Source organism: Lactuca sativa, chromosome 5 (genome assembly GCF_002870075.4).
Source record: "Lactuca sativa cultivar Salinas chromosome 5, Lsat_Salinas_v11, whole genome shotgun sequence".
In the NCBI taxonomy this organism is placed as follows: domain Eukaryota; kingdom Viridiplantae; phylum Streptophyta; class Magnoliopsida; order Asterales; family Asteraceae; genus Lactuca; species Lactuca sativa.
The window spans coordinates 131314386-131327944 of record NC_056627.2 but is presented as its reverse complement, the minus strand read 5'-3'; the positions used below and the strand labels follow the sequence as shown (position 1 = coordinate 131327944).

Genomic DNA, 13559 nt, shown 5'->3' with positions numbered 1-13559 from the left:
AGCCTTTCATGTATTTCTCATATCTCTATTCTCGTACAGAAGATATGGCAAGATGTCACATGCCCGGAGACCCCTATTTCCCTAACCAAGGAAATGGTGGGTGGATTGAAGAGGATCCCAAAGAGGATCCTAAGGAGCTAATGGAGGAAGAGGAAGAGCCCGAGGAAGACCAAGAAGAAGAAGAAGTAGAGGAGGAGACAGAGGAGGAGTCGGATGCAGAGTCAGAGGTTATTAACCCTCCTTATGTCGCCAGGGTTCCTGCACACCGACTAGGCTATCAAGGGCCCATGCCCCGTTAGGCAGAAGACTTGGAGAGGTGGAGCCGGGAATAGCACCAACGTTCTCCTTATGGGATGGAGCAAAGTTACTATAACCTCCATCACGGGGGTCCGACAGATAGGGCCCTTCCTGTCATGGTTTAGAGAATCTCGCACCTCGGGGATCAGACAAGGGCATCGACAAACTAGATCGTGGAATTAGGGGACGCTGCTGAGGCCACTGAAGTCAAACCTGATGGATGGAGAGGGACTACCCTTACACATGTCACCTCATTGACAGCCTCCACGAGGACCTTACCACCGCTCGAGCAGAAGTGAGAGAGTACCATGAGAGGCACACGACTATCAAGGCGAGGGTGATTGCAGCAGAACATCAGTTAACAGAGATACAGGGTGCTTCGACTTCATCTTAGGGACCGCAGGGGACAACCCTCCATGAGTAGGCCATGTACTACTCATATTTTGTTTTCATTTACGAGTAAGAGTTCGTGTTACTCCTTTATGTAGACCTTCTTAAAGGTCAATTTTCACGAAATTATGTACTAGTACTAAATTATTAATGAAATGGGTATGCGTTTTATTTCATTAAATGTCTCTATTATTTATGTAATTGTTTGTTCGTATGATAAATAACATTGTGAGTTTTTTTGCAAATTTCAATAACAACTAGACTTGATATATATACAAAACAAGGCATTCATTAATGGTAATGCCTGATTCATAACTATTCTTAAAAACTTATCGTCCTTCCACCTTTAAACTTTATGGCAAAGGTATGCCACAAAGGAAGGAAAATAGGCACAAGAACAACACACTAACAACTCTGCCAGCGCCACCACCACCACCTCCTCCACAAATGGACTATGTAGTGTTTCAGGTTACAGTAACAGCTGCTGTGGCCCAAATGAGCAGCAATAGCAACGGAGGCGGAAACGGAACCAATAGTTCCAACCAAAGTGAGAATCAAGGGCACCAGCGAATGTGGTCGTACAAAGAATTTATGAATTACAAGCCCAAGACGTATCACGGAGACGACGGGGTCGTTACATTAACAAGATGGATCGAAAAGACCGAGTCCGTCTTCAAAATCTGTGCATGCCCTGATGAGTTCAAAGTCAAGTATGCTGCATGTACATTCGCAGACTTAGCTCTGTCGTGGTGCAATGACCACGTTAAAACATTGACTCTAGCCGTTGCCAACGCTATGAGTTGGGAGGATCTGAAGGCGATGATGCTCGAGGAATACTGCCCAAAAAGCGAGATGCAGAAACTGGAACAGGAATTGTGGGAACATTCCATGAAGGGCTTCGATATTGCCACCTACACCGCTCGATTCAATAAGCTGGTAAATCTGTGCCCTGGAATGGTCACCCCGGAGGCCAAGAAAGTAGAACGTTACATTTGGGGGCTATCCACTCAAATCGAAGGAATAGTCATATCATCCAATCCGAGCACCTTCGACAGTGCCAAGTGTTTGGCACAAACTCTTGTCGACCACGAAATTTGTCAAGGCATCATGACCCTTGCACCTGAACAATCGAAGCGGGGTGACAACAAGAGGAAGTTTTGGAGCAGCAAGAAGGGTTAACATGCTCAAGACCCAGCCAAGAAGCAACAAACGACGGCTGTCCATGCCATCGCAACCTCTACTGCCCCTGCACCAGCCAAACAATATGATGGAACTCTTCCAAGATGTGATAAATGTAACTACCACCACCACGGAGCCTTCCAGAAAATGCAGTGAATTGCAAAAAGAAGGGGCATAACCCTCATTTCTGCAAAACACTGACACAACCAACCACCCAAGCCATTAATGTTGGGGTGAGTCGCATATGCTACGACTGCGGTGAGACCGGGCATTATAAGAGGGACTGCCCGAAGGCCCATAACAGAAATAATGAAGGCATGGGAAGGGTTCTGACAATGGGGAATGAGGAGGCCATGAGGGATCCCACCGTGGTTACTGGTACGTTTCTCCTAAATAAATCATACGCATACATACTTTTTGATAGTAGAGCGGAGAAAAGCTTCGTGAGTCATCAGTTTAAACACTTACTCAAGCAGAAACCCCAATCACTAAACGAAACATTCACTGTAGAAGTGGCCAATGGAAAAATAGAACACATTAACGATATATTTGTAGTATACACACTAACTCTAAACAATCATTCCTTCCAAATCGACCTGATGTCGGTCATAATCAGTAGCTTTGACGTTATCGTTGGCATGGTTTGGTTAAGTCCTCACCATACCGAAATCCTGTGTTACGAAAAAGCCGTTCACCTTAATCTACTAAATAACGAAACCCTCTAAATATATGGCGATAAACCAGGCAAGAATCTACAAATCATCTCTTGCATCAAGGCTCAGAAGTACTTGTACAAGGAATATTATGCCTTCTTAGCCCATGTCGTTGATAAGAAACAAGAAGTGAAAGGCTTCAAGGATATTCCCGAGGTCTGCAACTTCCCTGATGTATTCCTATAAGACCTTCCAGGAATCCCACCGGTACGCCAAGTCGAGTTCAGAATCGACTTGATTCCTGGAGCCACCCCGCCAAATCACCATATCGTCTAGCACCCGCCGAAATGCAGGAAATGTCCAGCCAACTAAACGAACTGCTAAAAGGATTCATTCGATCGAGCTTCTCACCTTGGGGAGCGCCGGTCTTGTTCGTGAAAAGGAATCGAGAACTGAACAAGCTCACTATTAAGAACCGTTATCCCCTACCTCGAGTCGACAACTTATTTGATCAACTACAAGGGTCGAGCTACTTGAAGATTGATCTAAGGTCGGGGTATCATCAACTATGAATCCAGGAGGGAGATATCCCTAAGACAACATTCAGAACTCGATACGGTCACTACGAGCTTGTAGTGATGCCCTTTGGTCTAACCAATGCGCCAACAATATTCATGGACCTAATGAACGTGTGTGCCGACGATATCTGGATAAATTTGTGATAGTATTTATCGATGATATACTGGTTTATTCATGAAGCAAGGAGGAATACCGACAACATCTACGACAAGTCTTGGAGACATTAAGGGCAGAAAAGCTATACCCTAAATTCTCGAAATGCGAATTTTAGATCCTAAAGGTAGACTTTATGGGTCACGTAGTCAACGAAGAAGGGATACACGTGGACCCTTCTAAGGTCAAGGAGATTGCAAACTGGGCAACAACAAGAACGCCGACGGAGATACGCCAGTTTTTGGGCCTTGCTGGCTACTACCGAAGATTTATACAAAGTTTCTCTAAGATCGCAAAGTTGCTCACTACCCTAACATAGAAGGGAATGACTTTCAGCTTGGGGAATAAACAAGAAGCCGTTTTTCAAACGCTTAAACAAGCTTTGTGTAGTGATACTGTACAATGACATCATCCGCCCCTGAACGTTTCCGTCGTTTCGGTTCGGGGGTGTGACAACATCCTTGCCCCTTACATGTTGAAAACCGCCTTTCAAGGTTGATTTGAGTTTGTAAGCTTTTGTAGCACCCATTTTCGCTATAGAATCCCGAACAATGAACTCCTTGTCAGAATATGAAAGACTCCTTGAAATTTTCAAGTGAAATGTATCTTTAAGCTTGTGGTTGTGCATTTCTTGAAACTTGTCAAACCTATACTCACCAGTTTCTTTGACACATTTCACAATAATTTTAGCTCTACAATCTGTCACCTTGTAGATTGTATTACGTTCCGTTGAATTTATTTTTGGTTTACCCATCCTGTTGCAAACAACATACATGTGCTTTATTATATCACCATCTTTCCTTAATGTGTTCATACGAACACCAAAACTAGCTTTCTTTGCATATATTTTATAAAAATTAACTCCCTCAAGAACATCTTTGAACCTCATTGACTTAGTAGGTTTTAACTCTTTAGGAACATTTGGTTTGATATCATGCAGAACCTATGACATGTAAAAATATGATACACAACTTGTACTCATCCTACTGCATGAATTACATCATTGTAAGAAGTAGAACATTCACCAGTATAATCAAAGAATCACATATGGTTAATAATGAATTCCTTATATAATCATTTGTGATTACAAGAAAAAATTGAACATAGATAAACTAAACATGTGTTAATAGTTGTTTAAATATAAAAAAATGGATAATCATATATGATTAACACTATATTAAACAGACTTATTAAAAAACTAACGAATAATCACATACGATTAACAAAACAGATTTAATTGTCAATACATCAATAATTAAAAACAATGAAATACTTATATAATCATAACTAATTAAATAAATATTTAAAATAAAATTTACCTGAAACATTGTAGTTCTGGTTTTGATGACTTAAATGTTCAACATCTTTAATATTCTCAACAAAAATACTAATTTGATCTTCATTTATAAAGAAATTCACATTATCGCTTGTAAAACAAATTGTCAAACAATAGAACCTGTTATTAGCAACATAAACATTTATTATTATAAAAAATATTAATAATATATATTTGCAAACACTATAATATAAAATGTAAATGTTCATAACATATGCTAATAAAATATGATTGAATGTATCTGTATATATAAAACATAGTAATAACATATGATTTTAATAATATATGACTAAAACATTTAATATTATAACTTATATTAATCATATATGATTTAACGCATTGTATTATTGTTTATAAAAGATATCAATAAAATGTGATTTTCTCAATGATCTATTTCTATAATAGTTAAGCATAAACTGTTAATAAAAGATATCAATCACATGTGAATGAAATAATACGACTTTAAACATATACTAATCACATGTTTTTTTGAATGTTTTAGGTTTTTCTGCAAGCATAAATCACAATTATTAGCTTCATACCGAATAATTTCTATTAATACTTCATAAATGTAGTTACAATAAACGAATCGATGTTTAATGATCAAAATAAGTTCTGCGAAGTGACGATTTTTACTTTTTCAATGAACATTATGTTAAACCTAACTCCTTTCGAACTTAAAACTTTCGATTTATACTTCGTAAATGCAGTTACAATGCAAAAATCGACGTTTAATGATCAAAATAAGTTATACAAAGTGATGATTTTAACTTTTTTGATGAACATTATGTTAAACCTAACTCCTTTCAAACTCAAAATGTTAAATAACCGATTCGATTACTAGAATAGATGAAATAAATACAAGTGCAAAGTGTTTAATAATAAAAAAAGTTAAGCAAAGTGAATATTTTTACCTTTTGATATAACGAACTGTTAGACCTAACTTCTTTACGATGCAGTTACTTATTGTGTAAGAATCGATGAACAAAACACAGTGAATTTAGGAACAAAAATCATAGAATTCCCTAAGATTTAAAACCAATTTCGTCAAAATCGTAACAAATCACTTTGTTCTCAACTGATACTCTCGATCAAAGTTACGTCAAACATGAAAACAAAATTAGATGAAAAATCGTTCATAAGAGCAAAGTTACGGAAATACCCCTGAAGCTAATTAGAAAAAGGAACGCACGTGTTTTGAAGGTCATACGCTAAATTTTGTTCTCAAATGTTCGCTATATATATATATATATATATATATATATATATATATATATATATATATATATATATATATATATATATATATATATCATCAATTACCTATACGTGAAACCTTCTTTTAGATGCTCAACTTATACACGTGGATTTCAACAAACGACGACGTTTCCTCATAGAGAGCTGCCTGCCTGCCTTCTTTCTTCCATTCATTTTGATATCACTATTACGCCTTGTTCCTGAGTTTTTTTTGTAAATTCATTAAAGTAAAGGGAAGGAAAATTTTGACAGAAAGAAAGGGAGGCGAAGGAAAATATTCATTATTCTGTGTTCCTGAGGTCAAAGGAAATGAAAGGAAAATTTTTAATTTTTGTGTTCCCGAGTTAGGAGGAAAAATAAAATAAAACATAAAATTTTCCTTCCCCTCAATTTCTTCTCAAATCCGCCCAAATTGGGAGGAAATCCCAATTTTGGGAGGAAATTTGGAAGGAAAATATGACTCCAAAATCCTTCCCCTCCCCTCACTTTCCTTCCATTAATGAAATTTGGGAACATGATTTTCCTTCGACACCCCTCACTTTCCCTCTGTATCCTCCCATTTCTCTCCTTAAGTGGAACTCAGGAACAAGGTTAAGTTAAGGCAAGAGACTTCACCATGGGTTTTTCTTATTGTCAGTGGCGTTCCACCCAAAGTTGCATGCCACTGATCCTTTTTATTGCAACCTGAGTCATCATCTAATTGAACACATGATGTCAAATACCCTTCGGTTAGCACCACCGCCTATGGACTCCATTCAATCTCTCCTTATATACCAGGTAATATCCATTTTTTCTGTGATCCTCACTCTTTCTTACCTAAAATTCATTTAACCTATCGACGACTCCATACCCATTCGGTAAATCGGGTCTTTTAACTAGATATGAACCGTCTCCTTCTCTTCTTCTTTCTCTCTAGAGGCAAAGATTTATTTGGACCATCATCGCTCTCTTAGGCAACCCGTGTGCTCCAATCTGTATCTTACCATCGCTTCTACTTGTTATTTTCTTTGGAATACTTAATAGACACTGCAAAATTTTCACAAGCACTAGTGGGAGTCGATTAACACTTTTACTGTCACAAACGGATCCTGTATACCCCCTTTCTCCTAATCTATATCTTATATAATTCTATTTGTGTTATTTTACCTGTCACAGAGATGTATGGGTTTAACTACACAACAAAAGAAAAAAAAATAAACATGTATAAACATCTAGGTTATTCTTATAAAATAGGGTAGAATGCATCAGATCATTTACCTTCATGCTTTTGTTGTTGTTGTATGTACACCAACTGTTTGGTTTAATTCTTCTTTTAAACTATTGATAAATATTTCACAACTTCAGCTGATTTAATGTTGTTTTGACAATCCTAGGGCTTACGAGGAAGATAATGGAACAAGCTGATGTCATGGATGTTTAAGAAGCTTTTAGTTGGACAAGTGTCTTTCCTTATGTCTTTCTTTGCATGTAACCATGGTATAATTGACATTTCTACATTCATTTCACAAGAAAGTACTAATATAGTTTCTGAAAAAAAAACTAATCCATAACTCTAATTTTTTGAAGCTAAATCCTGAATTTGTATGTGAATTCTAGGCTTTAGTACGTCTCCGGTGTACGAATCTTCTTCTTCTGACGTTAGTTTTTCCAATGGATTGTTGTTCTATATTTTATTTTTATATGCACTCCTTTTATTGTGTGCTTGGATTTTTAATTTTTTTAATTTTTTTTAATTTTTTTTTGCATTTCTACAGCTTCCAAATTGGCCCCTTTGGTTTCAATAGAGCAGGCTACCTACATCAATAAAGTCTTAAAATAATGCAGATACTTTTATCATCAAGATATCTTGACAAGATAGAACATGCTCTTCTAAATTTGCTTAAGATGCAAGAGAGATTGGTATTTTACGTTGAATTAGACCGAGTATTGTGATGGAATGATTGCAACAAGCCCATTATCAAGATACAGTTTTCTAAATTTGCTTCAGATACAATTTTCTTTTTTTATTGTACTTTATTTTATGTTCACCGCTTTGTATACTTGATGGGTTGATGATGATTATGAATATTTCAATTAACCAACTAGAGATTAAATTCCAATAAAATTAACAATTCCCTCTCCCTCCAATGCCACCCTTTTCTCCTCATATTTTAGTTTATTGTTGATTGACCTTTGCTTTTTTGCAAGAGCAGAAATCGTCTGAAAATTCTGGAAATGTTGAAGTTGTTTGATAGGTTCATATGCCTAAATTCTAACTGTATCCATCACGTTTCACACAATTCTTCTTTCTCTTACACCGCTTCAAGTTCCAACCCTGGTAAGGAAGCTTAAATACACATTTAACCACTAAAAACCTATGATCCCCACTTTTTTACTTGATCTATTCTAAATTTTTCGTAAATGGATGTAGACATTTTTATTTAAATTTTAAGAAGTAGAATCCTAAATAACTAAAATACACATCATCATCATTTCATTCTTATTATTTTAATGTCACTTGATGTTGCCTTACCTCTTATACCTTCAAAATAACAACACATATTTTGAAATTTATGCAACTCTGCTGATTTTGAGTTCATCAAAAGTGGAATATTTGATGTATTGGACCTCCATTTTACCATGGTCGAGTTATTAATCTGTAGGTATTGTCTTTTAGCCTTAGAAACATCTGCTTGTGTATCAATTGGAATTGCAACATAGCCTAAAGGATGAAATGCATATCCCTATTGGTAGAGAAATGTTAAGTTTGTATGCTCAAGTACAATCGATAACTTGGTCTACCCTATATAGATGTGAGGGAAGGACCCATAGTGAGATCAAAATAGTTTAGCCTATTTACCCTTGCGTCATTTAATCTTTTCTGGATTTTCAGGTATGGTTTCATGTGTTTTAGTTTCTTGCAGATGTGTACGCCTTCAATCCTTCCATGTTTATAGGTCACTTTCTTTCCTTGGTGTATTACTTACTTGCTTTATGCAATATATAAGGGCTAGTTGTAGAAAATAACAACATACTTTCATTTAGGTTATGTATTATACCATTCTATTTTCATTTATGTAAATTGCAAGGGTTGTAGTTCTAACTTTAATTTTTTTTTTTAAAATTTTTATCGTAAGGCATTGCACTTTATAACATCTACCCAATAATGACATTGTATTTTCATTATTTGTCTTAATAAGACATTATACTTCCAATACATTGCACATCACTTTTTAAATTTCCGAAATTATCCGTCGTGGGCCGTGCTCAGCACGACCATGAGAAATTCACGTGTATATATATATATATATATATATATATATATATATATATATATATATATATATATATATATATATATATATATATATATATATATATATATATATTAGTTGCTAACAGGCTCAAAGCCCAAATCGCATAGATTAAAAGCCCAGGCCCAGATGTCAAGAGCAAACCAATATATATATATATATATATATATATATATATATATATATATATATATATATATATATATATATATATATATATATATATATATATATATACCTGGGCCTGGGCTTTTAATCTATGCGATTTGGGCGTTGGGCCTGTTAGCAACTTGATAGATTTGTTGGCATGATATGTTTCCTTTAAAGCCTCACCAAAGAAATTTAAGCTACTTACGCCATATACCATGCGATCTTGTGGCCTGTGGGAAATTTGGTAGGCTCAAAATGTTCTAGAACTACTTCTGTGAATTCAGCAGATGACATTCCACTTAATCCTTTTACTTTGACTTTGGTGGCCTAGACATTTGTGGTACACTTCCCCTAAGCATGTCGCTAGCCACTTTTTTGAATAAAATCTACACCCTTAAAAAAAGCCCTATCAGTTTATTTCTTCTAGGAAAGATAACCAAAACTTGATTACAGCCATTTAAGCTACATATTTATTATGTACACATGGTAGCACACGTAGTCGAATTGCAATGCTATCTAATTTTTTTGAACTTCTTATACAACACTTCATGTCTTGCTCAGAACCCAATACAATCCAATCTCCATCTTCATCAAGATACTTGAGCTTAAAACTCCCACGATTCAGTTTCAACTTGTTGCCAATTTCCTTGTCAAGAGCTATAAATGTTACTAGTAAGAGCGGAAGATGTAATTTAATTATATCATCAGCATACTCTACTTTAATACTCAAAGTACTTTCATCAAAATTAATATCTCCCTTGACAGCCGAGGGGTCTACAATTGCTCCGGTATCTTCTTCATTCATGTCCCTTTGATCCTTTCTAGAATCATTTACCTTTCTCTTCACAAACTTTGGTCCTGGCCACTCGTAAATTCCAAGAACCTTGCACTTGCGTTTTAATGTAGACAAAGAAACTGTAACACAACGACAAGAACAAATTTGTTAATTATATTGTATCCAAATGGCTCATGAATTCTGTAAACCAATTAAGTTGTAGTTTGGAAACAAGATTATCATTACCTTTAAGGGATTTTGCAGCCTTTTTCATGGTTGTTCCAAATTGTTGCTCGATTTCCTTTCGAGGTAATTCAATCGCAGTTGTCTTGAATTTGGCTTCATTTGGCATGCATTCCAATGGTATTCGTGATAATTTGTTTCCTTTGAAAATTTTGAAGTGTCCCAATTTACTTCCTGTAGAATTCTCAACATCTATAATTCTTAATTCATCACCAAGTTGTGGACCAGAAGCAAGCTTGAAATTTGGTAAACACATCTTCAATGTTAACACGAGCGATTCGATCAAGATAACATAGTTTCGATTTCTAGGCCACAAGAATTCAAAGACGTAGTAAAAATCACTAGTGTCAATGCTCCTCAAGCATATCCCAAAGCAACTACATTTAGTATTTGCGGTGAATGACACTAGTAGGTCTGTATTACTTAATTTAGAGATATCTCTACAGAAGTGTGGTTCATGGTTTTGAAGGGTCTTTCCAGCAAGTCCATCCCCTATTCTTAGAGCAAGCATATTACAAGCATTATGATAATTGTTGTAAGACCAATCAAAACATCCGTTATTTAAACCGGTTAATTTGAGTGCAAAAGTTCGGTTGGTTTGAGAAGAAAAACCCACATGTTTCTCATCTTCATATGGGACCCATACTTGTGCAAGACCCAAGTTGTGAGATTCATAAACAATCTTCAGCGCCTCTTCAATGTCTTTCTTTGCATGCTTGAGACCTTGTATACTCTGTTTCCATGTATAAAGTTAATTGATAACACCTTTCTATTCATAAAACTACTTTATGCAAGATTCTAATACACTCAAAAGTCAAAAGTACTCTGATCATAATTTTCAACGACAAAAAATCACATTCACATTAAACCTTACTTTGTATGGCCGACATTCTCGTACATCAAACGTCCTCAGACCCACTTTCTGCAAATACAAGTAGCAAATTAGATCGATAAAAATTAGCATATCATGTTATCACGCAATCAGTCAATCACATCTTGATGTAAATTGTAACAGAAAATGAAATTCTTATAAAGTTAGACGAGTGAAAGTACAGGGATTGAACACTGAAGCAATTGCTTTGAGATTGTGATAGTCGTAGAATTACAAACCTCTAGTGCCTGATTCAACTGATTGAAAATCACAAGAGAACAATCACAGCGCTTCATAAAACACTCGACAACACCAACACAGCAGTTCTGAGAAGGATCACAAATTGGAAGCACAATATAAGCCAACAAGTCGCACTCCATAGCCGAGCGAACCAGTGGGCACCCATGGTGAGCTTTCAGATCAAGAACTAACTCTGGCAGTTGGTTCAGAAACGCGCTGGCTGGTGCACCAGTAATGATCATTGGGTCGTCTTCTACATCAAGCTTATTCACGTCAATACTATAACGATATCTGAGAGAAGATAACCTAAATTTATCGAGACCAGTGTTAAGATAGTTAATGGCAAAAGGTTGATCGGATGTTGTAAGGAAACGTCTGCCGCCGGTGTTTACTGGCGCCCAAAACTGAATTATCCCATCAAAGTCATACAGAGTCAATTCAAACTTATAAAACGATGATTTAATCTTGTTGTGAATCACCCATTGGCCAGGGTCACCTGTTTAATTTACAACTGTTATAATATTTGAGAGAAACTGAAATTGAATATAAAGGGGACTCACCGAAAGATAGATTGTTTTGAGATCCTTCTTGTTGGCTCCAAAAAACCCATAATATAAAGTAGAACTCAGGTTTTGTATATTCAAGTTTGGTAGGAAACGTTGCAAGGAATGCGCAGAGTTGATCGTCTTCAGATACTTCGTCCAAGTTATTCCGGCGAGGGCGAAATATCTTGCTTAAGTTCACCATCGTCGGACTGTCACCCATCAGATCTCAAGTTAAGTGACTCGTGTGCTCCTTCACCTCATGAACATCAATCACTTGAAGGTTTATCAATATTTCTAGTGTTTGAGAAAATTACATAAAACCTCCCTTCCTAAATAATTCAACGAGATTCGTAGGTCCTGACAAAAACACTGGAGTTCGGAGACCCTTTTTTATTTAGAGAATATAAGCGTATCATGAGTGGTCACCAAACCACTCTATGAGTGCATTCACACTCTACTTCTTATCACAGTCACAACCTTAAGAAATAATCACTCAATCATCAATATCATTTTAATTCTTATTTATTTTAAATTTTAATACAACATTTATATATATATAATTAAAATTTAATTTCAATAATTATGATTTTTTTTTTCTAAATAAGTAAAACGGAAAATGTCACTGTAACAGAGTAAACTTATGTGTTTTTGTACGATTTGACCAATTATGTATTTTTTTTGGCAATAGATTATCTAACTGTTATTGTATCCGACTATCCGTTAACCAGTTATTCTAAATTACATGAATGACTCTTATGGTTTAAATTTCTTTCATAGTTGGTCCATTATCGGCTATGGTTTAAATTACATGACCAAAACTGCTACATTTCTAAAACTCTTGAGGACCAAAGTGTAAATTTCTCATCATGATCTTCCCGAACCCACTTTTCTATTTAACACATGGTTCACAAAACCAACAATTTTGCAGAACAAGGTTGCCGATGATTACAAGAACCCATCAGACAATCCCTAACAAGTTGTTAATCAAGACGCTGCGTGCCTCCTCTCTGTTGGTCCCACGATTGGCATTGGTCGATGCGTATCGTGATAAGTGGTACTCTCTCCAGCGAGGGAGCCTCTGTGCCTCCCACTGGCAAGAGGTCGCCAATCGTGTCGCAGTGCAGTGCCTGTTAAGCGACCCACATAAAACCTTGATTCAGTGGCGCCAAAAGATGGAGAAGCTCAGAAAATGTTATCGTGAGGAGATCCAACAAATTGCGAACACACTAAGGGGACACCATTATCCATCGCCATGGTTTCAATTTAAACAAAATGGACGCAATGGAGTTGGGTCTTTCTTCTTCAGATCCATTTATAGATCCGATCAATCAAGAGGAAGACGAAGTAAATGGAGGAGGCGATGAGAATGAAGACCAATTGTTCTTGTATCCTAAAAGAATCAAACACGCAATCACTCTCCCTCTCAGTCGACGATATTAGGGTTTAATAAGTAATAGTGTTGTTGGAAAAAGAAACGGAAACGACATTCAGGTCAAAATCCTAAATATCGCCGCCGTTACTCCGCCTAATACATCATTCGATGAATACTCGCTATCGGTGAACCCACATTATAGGCCAGGTAAGCGATTAAGAGATGG

At 36.3% G+C, this 13559-nt stretch overlaps 1 protein-coding gene and 1 long non-coding RNA gene across 4 annotated transcripts; one reads left to right on the top strand and one right to left on the bottom strand.

The window, feature by feature from the left end:
- Nucleotides 1-6465: 6465 nt before the first annotated feature.
- On the top strand, nt 6466-7925 carry LOC111897551 (uncharacterized). Of its 3 annotated transcripts, none has more exons than XR_002852303.3 (4): nt 6466-6621; nt 7218-7320; nt 7441-7481; nt 7599-7925. It is a non-coding gene; the product is annotated as an uncharacterized LOC111897551 (long non-coding RNA). The 3 variants fall into 3 exon arrangements; XR_002852301.3 differs by having other exon boundaries at nt 7411-7481; XR_002852302.3 differs by lacking the exon at nt 6466-6621 and adding an exon at nt 6628-6934 and having other exon boundaries at nt 7411-7481.
- Nucleotides 7926-9639: 1714 nt separating this feature from the next.
- On the bottom strand, nt 9640-12392 carry LOC111897548 (protein NLP6). The gene is made up of 5 exons (XM_023893501.3): nt 11977-12392; nt 11416-11912; nt 11180-11227; nt 10309-11038; nt 9640-10202 (listed from the first exon to the last, which is right to left on the bottom strand). Exons 1-5 carry the CDS (start codon nt 12179-12181, stop codon nt 9745-9747), a joined length of 1938 nt encoding a protein of 645 aa, XP_023749269.1. The 5' UTR covers nt 12182-12392; the 3' UTR covers nt 9640-9744.
- Between the last annotated feature and the right edge of the window lie 1167 nt (nt 12393-13559).

What these genes read in the sequence shown, in the direction of transcription:
- LOC111897548 (XM_023893501.3), bottom strand. Translation starts at nt 12,181, where the DNA reads ATGGGTGACAGTCCGACGATGGTGAACTTAAGCAAGATATTTCGCCCT. An exon ending in GAGAATGTCGGCCATACAAA is followed by an intron (nt 11,039 to 11,179) that starts GTAAGGTTTAAT and finishes ACATGGAAACAG; the next exon opens with AGTATACAAGGTCTCAAGCA. An exon ending in GGCTGCAAAATCCCTTAAAG is followed by an intron (nt 10,203 to 10,308) that starts GTAATGATAATC and finishes GTTGTGTTACAG; the next exon opens with TTTCTTTGTCTACATTAAAA.